Here is a 15904-nt window from a genome sequence, read left to right as displayed (position 1 = left end):
GTGGTGTGTGTTTGGGGGGGCTATGGGGGGGGGAGTACTCAGCCCTCCTGGAGGTTCCCATGAGGGGGCACAACAAGTGATGCGTCACAAGGAGCCTCTTTGATGGACCAAGGAGCATCTACCTGGATGCTTTGTAGGATGATTGGATGAGGACCCCTACTGGTAAAATAGGTGAATGCAGTTTTCTGTTACTACGGTGTTATAAATCTGTTCAGCGACAGAACTATAGAGTTTCAACTGTACTTTGTTCAATGAAATATGATGACAATACCTAAGAAAATATTTGCATAGTAAATTATGCAATAATCCTAAACAGAACTAGAGATATACATTAGCATTTTCAGAATGTTAAACTATGGCTCAGATACCAACACATAGACATACAGGTAACTCCCAAAATAAAGGAAACACTTGAGTAAATGAGGGATACAAAGTACATTGAAAGCAGGTGCTTCCAAACAGGAATGATTCCTGAGGGAATTAAGCAATTTAGAGGCCTGTATACAAATGTCCAGTTGACCATTATTTTGGCTACCATGGCTATAAGAAGAGATCTCTGTTCATCCCGGGCGCTGACATGGGTTCTCTGTCCTGAACTTGTCTACATTCTGATCGATCCCACATTTCCAGAAATTATTCCAGTATTAAAATGTGTCTGTTATCCATCCACTATGTCTGCATTGTGACCAGATATCCTGGTCCCTTCCTTTATGCAAATTATTTCACAGCTATTCTTTAAAAAATGTATTTGTTTATTTATTGTTAGACACATAATATGATTTTAGAGTGCAGAACAAGGATGATTTAAATGGTTTCTCTGTCTACACTCGTAAGATATCCAGACACAATGCGCGTCTGACTACCTCCCGGAGGTCACAATGTGTCTTTTGATTATCTACATCAGTCAAAAGATGTGGGCACAATCAGAATCAGAACCAGATCAGGACAAAGGATGCAAGTTAGAACAAGGTATAAACGGGGCTTCCGTAACCAGATCTCAACCCAATTTAATACTGGGAGATTCTGGAACAGCGGTTTTCCACCACCATCAACAAAACCCCAAATTGTGTCGCATCCCTCCAATATAGTTCTAGACACATGTAGAATCTATTCCAAGGGCATTGAAGTTGTCCTGGGCTTGGGGTAACCCAACGCCCGACTAAGACACTTTATGTTGGTGTTTCCTTTATTTTGGCAGTTACCTGTATGCCCCACACTGGCAATGATGAAGTGATTACTGTATAAAGACCACTGTTACCATCTAGTGGTTATAAGGAATAAAGCAGTACATACACAGTACAGTATATGCATTGTGCCAGCTGTGCACAGAGGATCAGGTCGTGTGTCATCCAGACACTTGGCCATAGTGAGTTAGATAAGCCACCAGACACTTGGCCATAGTGAGTTAGATAAGCCACCAGACACTTGGCCATAGTGAGTTAGATAAGCCACCAGACACTTGGCCATAGTGAGTTAGATAAGCCACCAGACACTTGGCCATAGTGAGTTAGATAAGCCACCAGACACTTGGCCATAGTGAGTTAGATAAGCCACCAGACACTTGGCCATAGTGAGTTAGATAAGCCACCAGACACTTGGCCATAGTGAGTTAGATAAGCCACCAGACACTTGGCCATAGTGAGTTAGATAAGCCACCAGACACTTGGCCATAGTGAGTTAGATAAGCCACCAGACACTTGGCCATAGTGAGTTAGATAAGCCACCAGACACTTGGCCATAGTGAGTTAGATAAGCCACCAGACACTTGGCCATAGTGAGTTAGATAAGCCACCAGACACTTGGCCATAGTGAGTTAGATAAGCCACCAGACACTTGGCCATAGTGAGTTAGATAAGCCACCAGACACTTGGCCATAGTGAGTTAGATAAGCCACCAGACACTTGGCCATAGTGAGTTAGATAAGCCACCAGACACTTGGCCATAGTGAGTTAGATAAGCCACCAGACACTTGGCCATAGTGAGTTAGATAAGCCACCAGACACTTGGCCATAGTGAGTTAGATAAGCCACCCTAACATACCACATGGGTGCAGGAATATTGAACAAATGTTTTTAAAAGAAAGCACACACACAAGCAAAGAGGTATTTGCTTTCATTCAAAGATGACTGTTACTATACCATAAGGCTGAGCATTAGGTTTTGGCAAAACATTTGAAAGCATAAATATTCTGGAGCTAAATTAGTATTAGCAGGTTCCGTCCAACCTTTTCATTCCAGTAAAGTACATGTTGGATGAAAAAATGTTTTTCAGAAAAGATTTTGTAAGTTTAGTCTAAAGTCTGAAAATATATATCTCTTCACAGTCCGTTTCTGATCTTCGGGTACGAATTCCAGTAAAAGTTGCTTATTTTGTCTCGTCTTAAAAAATGTCATGAGTGCTATCAAGCCAAGGAGAGGAAGTTCCGTTGTAAGCTGAAATGGAACATTTCCCTTTATTTACATCAAGAAGTGCTTCCTCTGAGTTCCATCTCCTGAAAGCTCCATTAAAACTATCTGTCCTGTCCTGGGTCAGGCCTGGCCTATCTCAAATAACACAGGTTCCAGAACACTGCAAAGTGTCTAGGATCCTTGACTGGCTTGGCTTGGTAGGATAGTAAGTTACAATAGGATTTGGTAAACACCATTTTGATTATGTTATCAAATGATGTACGGCACTCTTACATTTACAAATGTTACTATATATAGCAGGTACACTCTATGGCCAAAAGTATGTGGACACCCCTTCAAATGAGTGTATTCGGCTATGTCAGCCATACCCGTTGCTGACAGGTGTATAACATTGTGCACACCATCATGCAATCTCCATAGACAAACATTGGCAGCAGAATGGCCTGTACTGATGAGCTCAGTCACTTTCAACAGGACACCATCATAGGATGCCACCTTTCCAGCAAGTCAGTTGATCAAATTTCTGTCCTCCTAGAACTGCCCCGATCAACTGTTAGGGCTGTTATTGTGAAGTGGAAACGTCTAGGAGCAACTCTCCAAACTGCCTCTGGAAGCAACGTTAGCACAATAACTGTTCATCGCTTCATGAAATGGGTTTCCATGGCCGAACACAAGCCTAAGAGCACTATGCACAATGCCATGCTTCGGCTGGAGTGGTGTAAAGCTTGCCGCCAATGGACTCTGGAGCAGTGGAAAAGCGTTCTTTGGAGTGACGAATCACGCATCACCATCTGGCAGTCGGACGGATGAATCTGGGTTTGGCGGATGCCAGGAGAATGCTAATGCATAGTGCCAACTGTAGAGTGTGGTGAAGGAGGAATAATGGTCTGGGCTGTTTTTCATGGTTCGGGCTAGGCCCCTTAATTCCGGTGAAGGGAAATCTTAACACTTCAACATACAATGAAATTCTAGACAATTCTTTGCTTCCAACTTTGTGGCAACAGTTTGGGGAAGGCCCTTTCCTGTTTCAGAATGCACAAAGCGAGGTCCATACAGAAATGGTTTGTCGAGATCAGTGTGGAAGAATTTGACTAGTCTGCACAGAGCCCTGACCTCAACCCCATCGAACACTTTTGGGATGAATGGGTATGCTGACTGCGAGCCAGGCCTAATCACCCAACATCAGTGCCCGATTTGACTAATCTCTTGTGGCAGAATGGAAGTAAGTCCCTGCAGCAATGTTCCAACATCTAGTGGAAAGCCTTCCCAGAATAGTGGAAGCTGTTATAGCAGCAAAGGGGGGGACCAACTCCATATTAATGCCCTTGACTTTGGAATGAGATGTTCGATGAGCAGGTGTCCACATACTTTTGGCTGTGTTGTGTATTTGAACGTTGAATGTCGAATAAAAAAAAAACTGCTTAAACAAACTAGGTTCAAAGAGATTCTATTGCATTTAATACCGATACTCTATTTTTAAATTGTAAGTTACTGCAAAGGCCACAATCCACAATACATTTCTCTTCCAAGCCTAAGAACATGACAGCACTCAATAGCCATACCACATTGTTGTTTACATTCAATTTAATGCATTATTTATTCAACATCACATCAAAATGATTCACAACATAGTCCGTATCAATACAGTAAAATATGCTGCTATGAAATTACTCTCATTTTGTATGAAGACATTAGTTTGACATATAAAAGGATCAAAGTGTCCTTGTCCTCTGAAGAAAGGCAAGTAAAGAATGAGAAATATTATGTTTCTTAGTATATCCAGTAGACAGAAGTAAGTGTAAACAATATACCATTTTAAGTACAACTGAAAGGTTTCATTATTATTGCTCCACATGTAAAAGAATATCCTGATTGGCTTTGAAGCGTAGAAGTCACATAGTATAATGTATGTCTTGTGGCAGAGAAAGATTTGCCTGAACTGTACATGTTACAACAGGGGTATATTCTTACAACACTGCTAAGTCGTATATATTCTGAACTAAAGTGATTGAAAGTATTTTACTATGTTTAGCAGCATTCTAGTCATCATACATTGCCATTTTACTTGTATACTGTAACGCAATAAAATACTCTACTAACAGCTTTTGCTATATGATAGCATGGGAGCCCACAACCAGGTGATGTATCAACCATGCTCAACTGTGTGCTTGGTAGCTAAAAACATTTGAGATCTTTGAATCAAAGACATACAAAAACCTGTCACCCATTTAAGATGATATCCTTTGCTCTACACACATACATTTCAAGATATCGAAGTTAGTTTTTTTTATAGTTAAAAATACAAATTAAAAAAAATCTAGGTAAAGAAAATAATTGTTCATTAATGTTGTGTAGCAATTGAATACAAAGTTTAGCGTTTATGAGAGTGGTTATTCACACGGTTGCACCATGGATATGGTTGAGTCGTAAGAGTAAAAGGATTATGTATAATCTACATCCTGTTTATAAAGAGGCAAACATCGAAATACCTCGGATGCCAGATATGCTGTAACGTAAAGCACGTAAGGAACATTTTAAACAAACATTTTCTCTCTTCTCTGGCTGCTCTGAATATGGTATGGTCCGCCACATTTAAGATCATCCCTCAAAACCATGACCCCACTGGCTGGCAGTTCGTTACCTGGTTGGCAGTTAGCTAGTTAGTTATTCACTGAATGGTTGGACAGGAAGGCATTGTGCACGGGGACTGTTTCTGTTTCTCGTAGTTCGGCCTCCGACAACGTCTTGAAGGGAACACTTCTCCCTTTCTACGGAATGTCTGGACATGGATAAAGACACAGAGAGGAGTAACCCTTGGCTTAGCTAGCAAGGCTACACCTTATCGGAGCTGCTAGAAGTTGTTGGCGTGCGTGTGACTGTGTGTGTGTGGGATGGAGCGCGAGCGGGCTATAGGGGCGTGGTTGTTGCGCCCCTTGCCGTCACAAGGAGTCATGCTGTCTATGAACTGCATCTTGCCCTGCTCCTCCTTCATGAACAGCTCCACCATCAGGATCTTCTCCTTGTGGATCTGAAGGCTGATGTCTTTAGGGATGTCTGGGATCAACCAGTCCACGATGTCACTCATCAGCATCACCACGTTCTACAGGGAGGGAAGAGAGGTAAACTTTTCAAAAATCTTTTGCCTAAAGAATATTCACTTTCTTTTCCCATATAATTGTAAATGTGTTAGCTAACATATTTTCTATTGACGCACTAATGACATCAATATAGAACATCCATATTTGGTCAGTCCACTAAGTCACTCATCAGCATCACCACACTCTACAGGAAGTGGAGAGACAGCATGTCATTGGTCAACCAGCAGGAAACAGGAAGTATACCAGGGTTCCCCAACTGGTGGCCTGTGGGTGTGGTTTTATTTGTCCCCCCATGTTTTTGAGCAAAAACTTGTTCAAAAAGAAAGACTTTAAATAAATAAAAGACTGTAAAAACACCAGGAAATCATCTCCAAGTGATTTTAATTCGGGAAATCTGTTCTCAGGTATTCCCACGCATAATAGAGAAACACATGCGATCATATACAAATGTAAGCAAGATGCGAAATGATGTTTAAGTCTAATATTATGTCTGTTAGGCCATCTTGCGGTCAATTTACAGTCTACAAATGATTTGTAATTATGTTCCGGCCCCCCAACCATCCACTCAAGAAAAAAAAAGACCTGCGGCTGAGTCTAGTTGATGATCCCTGCTGTATAGTAATCTCACAAAGCAAAATGAGTGTGTCTTTGAATACCTCATATACATACACTGTAGCTGTAAAAATCTGGCACTAAGTGTACACTTCCATCAACTGCATTCTTTCTTTTTTCATGTTATATTTAGACAGTTCAGATGGCGTAAGATGAAGAGGGGAGACGCAGTGGGAAGGGAGGGTGGAAACAGGGATCGAACTCCAGTCTCCGGTGGGGAGGCATATAGAAGTGCTTGCAGACAAGTGTGTTACCAACTACAAAGAGACTTCTCCTCCACTCACCTGAAAGACTATGACGAAGGCCAGTCGGGCGGCCAGGACCGCCCAGAACTCTTTAGAGACCACATAGGGCGTGTTGGACCATGGAGGCTCCCTGTAGTCCTTATACCTAGAGTCAAGAGTCAACTGATCACAAAGACTAAAGCAGATAGCAAAAGTCCGTGGAACAGACGACACCGCAACGACTATTTATTTTTACGCATCACAAAAACTGGTAACACTTTATTTTACGGTACATAAAATGAAGACATTACATGGTCATTACACTGTAATTACAAAGATATAAGTTGTTGACCCAGTGCTGTGCGTTATCTCACCTACACATCTCCACCTGGTAACCCAGATGATGAGGATCCATAGGTTCTTTACCATCCTGGAAGTCTGAGACGTTAAAATAGGACATGGTGTGGTTGACAAAGCCGTGCATGGAGCCATCTGGGCTGTACATGTACTGGTAGACTAGCCTCGGGATGAAGTCTGACGTGAAGGAGATCACAAACGCCTGGCGAGAGACCGACAGTGATCAATGAGAAAGCGCCTGAAGACATGTAAGAATGTAACAAATGTGACCCGTCTCAAGAAACTAGGCGTATGTCACATGTCGCTTCTTCACATTTGAACGTTTAAATGTTTTTAAATTCATATATGCTGGCTGTGGCAAGCTACTCACCGTCAAACCACCATGCCTACTCTCTCTCACATTGTGACTGAAGACTGAATGATGTTCAATGAGCTGCTGGTAGAGCCAATGGTTTCTTCTTCAGGAAACCATTGAACATAACCAAAAAATTTGCGCAAATGAGCAGACGTATTTGTTTATTCCATGTACAGTACCAGTCAAAAGTTTGGACACACCTACTCAGGTGTATTTCTTTATTTGGACTATTTTCTATGTTGTAGAAAAGTAGGGAAGACATCAAAACTATGAAATAACACATATGGATTCATGTCGTAACCAAAAAAAGCGTTAAACAAATCCAAATATGTTTTATATTTGAGATTCTTCAAAGTAGCCACCCTTTGAGCCAATCAGTTGTGTTGTGACAAGGTAGGGATGGTATGCAGAAGATAGCCCTATTTGGTAAAAGACCAAGTCCATATTATGGCAAGAACAGCTCAAATAAGCAAAGAGAAACGACAGTCCATCATTACTTTAGGACATGAAGGTCAGTCAATCCGGAAAACTTCAAGAACTTTGAAAGATTCTTCAAGTGCAGTCGCAAAAACCATCCAGCGCTATGATGAAACTGGCTCTCATGAGGACCGCCACAGGAAAGGAAGACCCAGAGTTACCTCTGCTGCAAAGGATAAGTTCATTAGAGTTAATACATTGCATCCCAAATAAATTCACATCTCAACATCAACTTTTCAGAGTAGACTGCATGAATCAGGTCTTCACGGTCGAATTTCTGCAAAGAAACCACTTCTAAAGGACAACAATAAGAATAAAGTACTTGCTTGGGCCAAGAAACACGAGCTCAGGACAGACAAAGTAGGTGAAGCAGAGTAGGGTGAATGGATGACCTCCACATGTGTGGTTCTTTGACCAAGAAGGAGAGTGATGGAGTGCTGCATCAGATGACCTGGCCTCCACAATCACCCGATCCCAAACCAATTGAGATGGTTTGGGATGAGTTGGACCGCAGAGTGAAGGAAAAGCAGCCAACAGGTGCTCAGCATATGTGGGAACTACTTCCAAACTGTTGGAAAAGCATTCTAGGTGTGTCACGTTGGTATAAATGGGGGGCGAAGACCAAACAAACACGTAACAAAACACAGGGTAGAAACCAAAACAAAAGAGCGAGGAGTACCTCAAATAAATACACAATCGCACAATGATTATCACACGGGACGAGAACCGCAATCAGGTGTGCCAGATGTGCGTAATGAAAGTTCCGGAGGGATCCGTGACAAGGTGAAGCCGGTTGAGAGAATGCCAAGAGTGTGCAAAGCTGTCATCAAGGCAAAGGGTGGCTACTTTGAAAAATAAAAAAATAAAAATGTATTTGGATTTATTTCACACTTTCTTTGGTTACAAAATGATTCCATGTGTGTTTTTTCATAGTTATGATGTCTTCACTATTATTCTGCAAAGTAGAACATAGCAAGAGCAAAGAAAAACCTTTGAATGAGTAGGTGTGTCCAAACGTTTCACTTGTACTGTATATAAAATTTGCACGTTATCTGTGGAGTAAAGACTGACACAAATGTTTCTGTTAAAGGCAAATATCGGCAGATAATATCGGCCAGCGGCTTTATCGGTTAGGCTCTAGTAATGCTATATTAGTTGAATATAGGGGTCAACTTCAGCAAAAGGAGCGCTGTTTTCAGTGTGCTTTATACCATCTACAAAAATCGAATCACATTTTATTGGTCACATACACATATTTAGCAGATGTTATTGTGGGTGTAGCGAAATGCTTGTGTTGCTAGCACCAACAGTGTAGAATTCACAACAATACACACAAATCTAAAAGTATATGAATGGAATTAAGAAATATATAAATATTAGGAGTCGGCGTGGCATTGACTAAAATACAGTAGACTAGAATACCATAATACAGTATATACATATGAAATGAGTATAGCAGTATGAAAACACTATTACATTGACTAGTGTTCCATTATTAAAGTGACCAGTGATTCCATGTCTATGTATATTAGGCAGCAGCCTCTAAGGTGCAGGGTAGAGTAACCTAGTGATTGCTATTTAACATTCTGATGGCCTTGAGACAAACTCAGCAAAAAAATAAAAGTCCCCTTTTCAGGACCCTGTCTTTCAAAGATAATTCGTAAAAATCCAAATAACTTCACAGATCTTCACTGTAAAGGGTTTAAACACTGTTTCCCATGCTGTTCAATGAACCATAAACAATTCATGAATATGCACATGTGGAATGGTCGTTAAGACACTAACATCTTACAGACGGTAGGCAATTAAGGTCACAGTTATGAAAACTTAGGACACTAAAGAGACCTTTCTACTGACTCTGAAAAACACCAAAAGAAAGATGCCCAGGGTCCCGGCTCATCTGCGTGAACGTACATTAGGCATGCTGCAAGGAGGCATGAGGACTGCAGATGTGGCCAGGGCAATAAATTGCAATGTCCGTACTGTGAGACGCCTAAGGCAGAGCTACAGGGAGACAGGATGGACAACACATGTAACAACACATGCACAGGATCGGAACATTGGAACATCACACCTGCGGGACAGGTACAGGATGGCAACAACAACTGCCCAAGTTACACCAGGAACGCACAATCCCTCCATCAGTGCTCAGACTGTTCGCAATAGGTTAAGAGAGGCTGGACTGAGGGCTTGTAGACCTGTTGTAAGGCAGGTCCTCACCAGACATCACCGGCAACAACGTTGTCGCTGGACTAGACAGGACTGGCAAAAAGTGCTCTTCACTGATGAGTCGCGGTTTTGTCTGACAAGGGGTGATGGTCGGATTCACGTTTATCATCGAAGGAATGAGCGTTACAATGAGGCCTGTACTCTGGAGCAGGATCGATTTGGAAGTGGAGGGTCCATAATGGTCTGGGGCGGTGTGTCACAGCATCATCGGACTTAGCCTGTTGTCATTGCAGGCAATCTCAACGCTGTGCGTTACAGGGAAGACATCCTCCTCCCTCATGTGGTACCCTTCCTGCAGGCTCATCCTGACATGACCCTCCAGCATGGCAATGCCACCAGCCATATTGCTCGTTCTGTGCATGATTTCCAGCAAAACAGTGTCATGACGTTGGCCTGGGGATTGGTTTATGACAGTCATAAATACCTCTTCCCCCCTTTTTCCTCTCTCTACCCTACTAAGGTTACATTTGCAAAACCCCTTGGTTAACATAGAGATTCTGGGAACGTCAGAATGTGGGGGGGAATTAACTATATTCTGGTAATCCGAACAATTGAACATATGCAGTGGTGCTTAATGAATATGATGTCAGTTCGGTTGTCATCTGAGACATTCTCATCAATGATAAGATGACAAACTCCACAGTGGAAAGTCTATACATAAGAGTTATCAGATTCACATGGAATTGTTGTTCAATTTAAATGTTTGAATTTGAAATTATTTGTGATGGGATGAAATGTGATTTTAGTTTCTAAAATGTGAGATTTGGATTTTCATAAGATAGGGCTGCTCAATCAGTGTTCCTCCCCTGTGAAGGGACAAAGGCTATAAAACTTTTCAAACACACCCTACTCTTCCTTCCTATATAAGCTCTTGACTACAACATAACTTTCTGTTCCGCGGAAGTGAGGATTACGATCCCATGTCAGAATGGTTCAGATAAAACTACAAGAACGAAGCCAACATCAGCATGAGCTTTGGTTGCAAATGGTAAGGACTTTGAACTCTTATTCATGACAGAAGTGATACCTCCTAGCCGTTGAGTTAGTGACCGCAGCTGCAAACGCAGGTTAGGAAGGAACAGACAGAGTATCCCATCTACCACACAACGGCGTTCTACAACACAACGACGTTACTACAACTCATTCAAGTGACCACCAGAGACATTCTTCAAAGGACAAAGGACTCGTTTTGGCAACACGGCCTTCCATCTACCACCAACCTACTGAAGCACAGCTCAGAGTAAATATTTATTGCATTTTCCTTTTCCAAATGGGGGGTAATTTAGAATGCATAATTAAACCCAATTTTGTATTGCTGATTCATCTTGTTAGCCAGGATTCTTGCAGATAACCAAGAATTTACAACTTTCAGATGAGACTGAAGTAAGATGACGATTAATGTTGACTGCTATTGATGTAAAATATTGCTAAATCTTTAAGAGTTTATTCGGAAGATAACAGCTCTATAAATATTATTTTGTGGTGCCCTGACTCTCTAGTTAATTACATTTACCTGATTAGCTCAATCAGGTGATATTAATTACGGAGAAAGTATTTTATAGAATAGCATGTCATAGCAATTAATCCGGCATAGACAAATACACGACAACAGGAATGTCAGTGTTCTGCCATGGCCAGCGAAGACCCCGATCTCAATCCCTTTGAGCATGTCTGGGACCTGTTGGATCGGAGGGTGAGGGCTAGGGCCATTTCCCCGAGAAATGTCCGGGAATTTTCAGGTGCCTCGGTGGAAGAGTGGGGTAACAGCTCACAGCAAGAACTGGAAAATCTGTTGCAGTCCATGAGGAGGAGATGCACTGTAGTACTTAATGCAGCTGGTGGCCACACCAGATACTGACTATTACTTTTGATTTTGACCCCCCCTTTTGTTCAGGGACACATTATTCCATTTATGTTAGTCACATGTCTGTGGAACTTGTTCAGTTTATGTCTCAGTTGTTGAATCTTGTTAAGTTCTTACAAATATTTACACAAGTTTGCTGAAAATAAACAGTTGACAGTGAGAGGACGTTTATTTTTTTGCTGAGTTTAGAAGTTTCTCAGTCTCTCGGTCCCAGTTTTGTTTGCACCTGTACTGTCCTCGCCTTCTGGATGATAGCGGGGTGAACAGGCCCTGGCTCGGGTGATTGATGTTCTTGATGATCTTTTTGGTTTCCTGTGACGTCGGGTGCTGTAGGTGTCCTGGATGGCAGGAAGTGTGCCCCGGTGATGCGTTGGGCAGACTGCACCATCCTTTGGAGAGCCCTGCTGTTGCGGGTGGTGCTGTTGCCGTACCAGGCGGTGCGTGATACAGCCCGACAGGATGCTCTCAATCATGCATCTGTAGAAGTTTGTGAGGGTCTTAGGTGCCAAATGGAATTTCTTCAGGCTCCTGAGGTTGAAGACGCACTGTCGCGCCTTCTTCACCACACTGTCTGTGTGGGTGGAGCATTTCAGATAGTCAGTGATGTGTATGCCGAGAAACTTGAAGCTTTCCACCTTCATTGCGGTCCCGTCAATGTGGACAAGGGCGTGCTCCTTCTGCTTTTTCCTGAAGTCCATAATCGACTCCGCCAGGGCCCTCGCCTCCTCTCAGTAGGCTGTCTCGTCATTGTTAGTAATCAGGACTACTACTGTTGTGTCATCGGCAAACTTTATGATTGAGTTGGAGGCACCAGAAGCGGGAGCCTTTATTCATGTCTGTGGAATGTACTGAGAACCCAGCTGGCTGAATGGACGGGGACAGTATATCCAGAGAGAGCCATAATTCTGTGAAACAGAGTATGTTACAGTCCTTGATGTCTCTCTGGAAAAATATCCTCACCCTGAGCTCATGTACTTTATTCTCCAGATAGTAAACATTAACAAGTAAAATACTCGGAAGTGGTGGATGGTTTACCCGCCTCGGACTAGAAGTTCACTCCGAATACCTATTCTCCGCCGGCAGCATCTTGGAGCAGCCTCTGGGATAAGTTCAGTTGCCCTGAGGGGTGCAAACAAAGGATCCAATTTGGGAAAGTTGCATTCCTGGTCGTAGTGCTGGTGAGTTACCACCACTCTGATATCCAAAAGTTATTTCCGGCTGTATGTAATAACACAAAAAAAGTTCTGGGCTAATACTGTAAAAAATAACACACAAAAAAACAAATACTGCAAAGTTGCTTAGGCGCTAGAAGCAGAGCTGCCTTATCTGTCAGTGCCATCTTGCTGTTTCATCTGCAACTCTCTGCCTGTCAGCACATAGGGTGACTGACTGTTAACAGAAATGTTAGCCCTAACCCTAACCTGTGAAGCTGGCCAGTACCCACGCGATATTTGGTTCTGGGTTCCGCGATTTGTCAGCACATAAACCTACAGTGAATCCAAGGCCTTAAAGTAAAAACACATTGACATCCTGTACTGTTGAAAACCTTATCAATAAGAGAATGGAGGTGATGAAATCCCTCCCTCCCTTCCATCTTGATTGAATGTCATAAATAACCCAGATCTGGATCTCAACTCACCATTACCATGACGATTGTGATCCCTTTGGAAGTGAAGTGTGAGCCCGGTGACGGATTTATAACCAAGCTAGCTCTCTTTCTGACCAAGTATGGTCTTCTCTGCACAGAGGGGCAGGCATTTAAAAGCCGTATTATGAGCTTTTACAAGTAACCCCCCAAAAGTGGGGGTAAATTCCCAGTAAATGTTGTGTGGACCAGGGCTGAGCTTCAATGAAATATGTTCTAGTTTTAAGTGCAGACTTGTTATTGTTGAGGGGGTTGTGGAATGGATAAGATGGAATAAAAAACAGTACCTTTGGCAGAACATTCAAAACAATCAAAACAGTATATGTTAGTCAGATTTCTTTTACATTTTTATCATTTGGTCCCTGTTATGTTTTGCTGGGATTACAGGAACGACTTACGTTTATGATGACGGCCACTTTAGCCACACCTCGGAGAAGGTTGTACCATATACCTAGAATCAGAGAAGCAGAATCACATGAGAGTTAGAACTCTTGATGGTAATTGATATTACAATCTTGTAACAAATATATTTGTTAATTAAGGCGATTATAATCACACAGAGTTCCATTCATTGGGTTCCATTCCTCAACAATCATTCTCTTTGGGCACATCTTAAATATGAATAGCCCCATTTTGGATGGATTTTCGTTATAATTTAATTGTTTTCTCAAGGAATATCAAGGTAATTTGCTTATAAAATGGCTTCACGGCAGTTCTGTCTAAAAGCCCAGCTTCCCTACTTCAAAACACTTGGCCTTGAATGACTATGGGGTATTGGGTTACATATCCACAGACATTAGAGGCTCGGGAGTCCCGCCTTAATGGTCATTTGCTGATTGGACGGTCTGTCAATTTGTGACGAAATGGTACGTTACAGGTACAGCGATAGGAAACAGTCGCATCTACTGCAGCAATAGGAAACAGTCGCATCGTTCTATGACAAACACACATCAATTTATATTGAATAAAAAAAATAAAAAACGAACACAATAGGAAGATACAAAACCACTTTGTCTTCATCACAAAAGGACAAATCAACTCATTCACAGGGCTAGAGACAGCAATGATTCCGAGCAGAAAAAAATGAAAAAAATGTGGCCTGCCCTGAGGGCCCCTCGGAGACAGGCACATTTTTTTTCAGCTTCCTGAGGTTGAAAAGTCGCTGTCGTGCCTTCTTCACCACGGTGTCCATGTGGTTTGACCATTTCAGACTGTCTCCACGGCGACTCCATTGATGTGGATGGGGGTGTGCTCACCACGGTGTCCATGTGGTTTGACCATTTCAGCTCCTCGGAGATGAGTATGCCGAGAACCTTTTTGACTGTCTCCACGGCGAGAGCAGAGCACCAGAGCACCATCGAGAGCATACTGTCGGGCTGAATCACAGCCTGGTACGGCAACTCCACTGCCGCGGACCCCAAGGAGATACAGAGGGTTGTACGCTCAGCAAAACAGACCTTTCGGAGCACACTGCCTGCCCTCCAGGACACCTACAACACCAGGTGTATCAGGAAGCCCAAGAAGACCATCAGGGACCCCAGCCACCTGAGCCATGGCCTGTTATCCCCATTTCCATCACTCAGATGCGGGCAGTAGAGTAGCATCATGGCAAAAACTGTAAGACTGGCTAATTGCTTCTACCCCCAGACCATCAGACTGCTGAATAGCCACCACTACTCAGCTACAGTACCTACTCCCCCCCCGGACATTTACCCTGCACCCACCCCAATGGACATTTATCCTTGCCACAGTTGTTAATATGTATATATTATAACTTGTATTTTTATGATGATCTATTTCTATTATATTTGTATTGTTTTATTTAACATTGTCCTGCATTGTTGGCGCTAGGAGCGCAATCATTTCACTGTACCCTGTAATTACATCTGTAACCCTGTATATCAAATAAAAACAATTGTCAAATTAAATCAGCCGTGTACTATTTTTCATACTATTTACTATAGCGGTGCATACCAGTGCAAGAAAAGGCATACAAATCATTGATAAATAATAAATACAATTTAAAAAAGCTAAGAATCTGAGCTTTCTAACCGCTTAAAAAGCACAAGGCTATGTTTTACATGTTTTATATGGTCATCCGCTTAACATTGACACTCCAGAGCGTCAAGTTTGTGACGATGTGCTATACATCCGTCATTCATTCATTCCTATGATAATTGATCTCCCGAAGAAGCTATTCATTTCCTTTCTTTCTGTGCGCCCAAATGTTTGGATATACTGGTCAAGTGATCAGGTTCTTAGCTAGCTAGCTAGTTAATGAGGTACCATACATGACTGAAAAATGTGTAAAACAAATGGTTAACATTCCCGCAAATAGTTTTAGAACAGCCCCCAACATGGTTTAAAATGACATTTGGGCTAGAAAGAAGAAGTTTGGGCTGTTTGGGCTCGAAAGAAGAAGTTTTCGCTCTAGTAATGCTGCAAGCATGACGCTAACGAAACTGCGCTTGTGAAACAGCAGTACTGCGAAACCTTATAATTCAAACCATTATTATTCAAAAATTATAATCCCAAATTCAAACTACAGCAAGATATCGCACACCAAATTGGTCGCACTTTTAAAGCCCTGGGTCACATGGTAAGGAAAAACTCAAGGGACTGAAGAATCCCAAAG

General features: G+C 42.2%; 1 protein-coding gene across 8 annotated transcripts in view; it reads right to left on the bottom strand.

Annotated features, from left to right (window-relative positions):
* Window positions 1–3970: 3970 nt before the first annotated feature.
* Window positions 3971–15904, bottom strand: part of LOC109889642 (anoctamin-1) — a 67591-nt gene continuing 55657 nt past the window's right edge. For 5 of the 8 annotated variants that reach the window (XM_020481217.2, XM_031823148.1, XM_031823149.1 and 2 more), the window contains 4 exons: window positions 13668–13720; window positions 6717–6901; window positions 6403–6508; window positions 3975–5508 (listed from right to left, as the gene is read on the bottom strand). In XM_020481217.2, coding sequence (XP_020336806.1) covers window positions 5260–5508; window positions 6403–6508; window positions 6717–6901; window positions 13668–13720 — 593 coding nt within the window. In that variant the 3' untranslated portion in view covers window positions 3975–5259. Of the gene's footprint in view, window positions 5509–6402; window positions 6509–6716; window positions 6902–13667; window positions 13721–15904 lie in introns of all 8 variants that reach the window. The other 3 variants (XM_020481216.2, XM_020481218.2, XM_020481223.2) reach the window with 2 other exon arrangements.

This window comes from Oncorhynchus kisutch, linkage group LG4 (genome assembly GCF_002021735.2).
Source record: "Oncorhynchus kisutch isolate 150728-3 linkage group LG4, Okis_V2, whole genome shotgun sequence".
NCBI classification, from domain to species: domain Eukaryota; kingdom Metazoa; phylum Chordata; class Actinopteri; order Salmoniformes; family Salmonidae; genus Oncorhynchus; species Oncorhynchus kisutch.
Note: the sequence above shows the minus strand (reverse complement) of the source record. Positions and strands in the feature narration are given on the sequence as shown.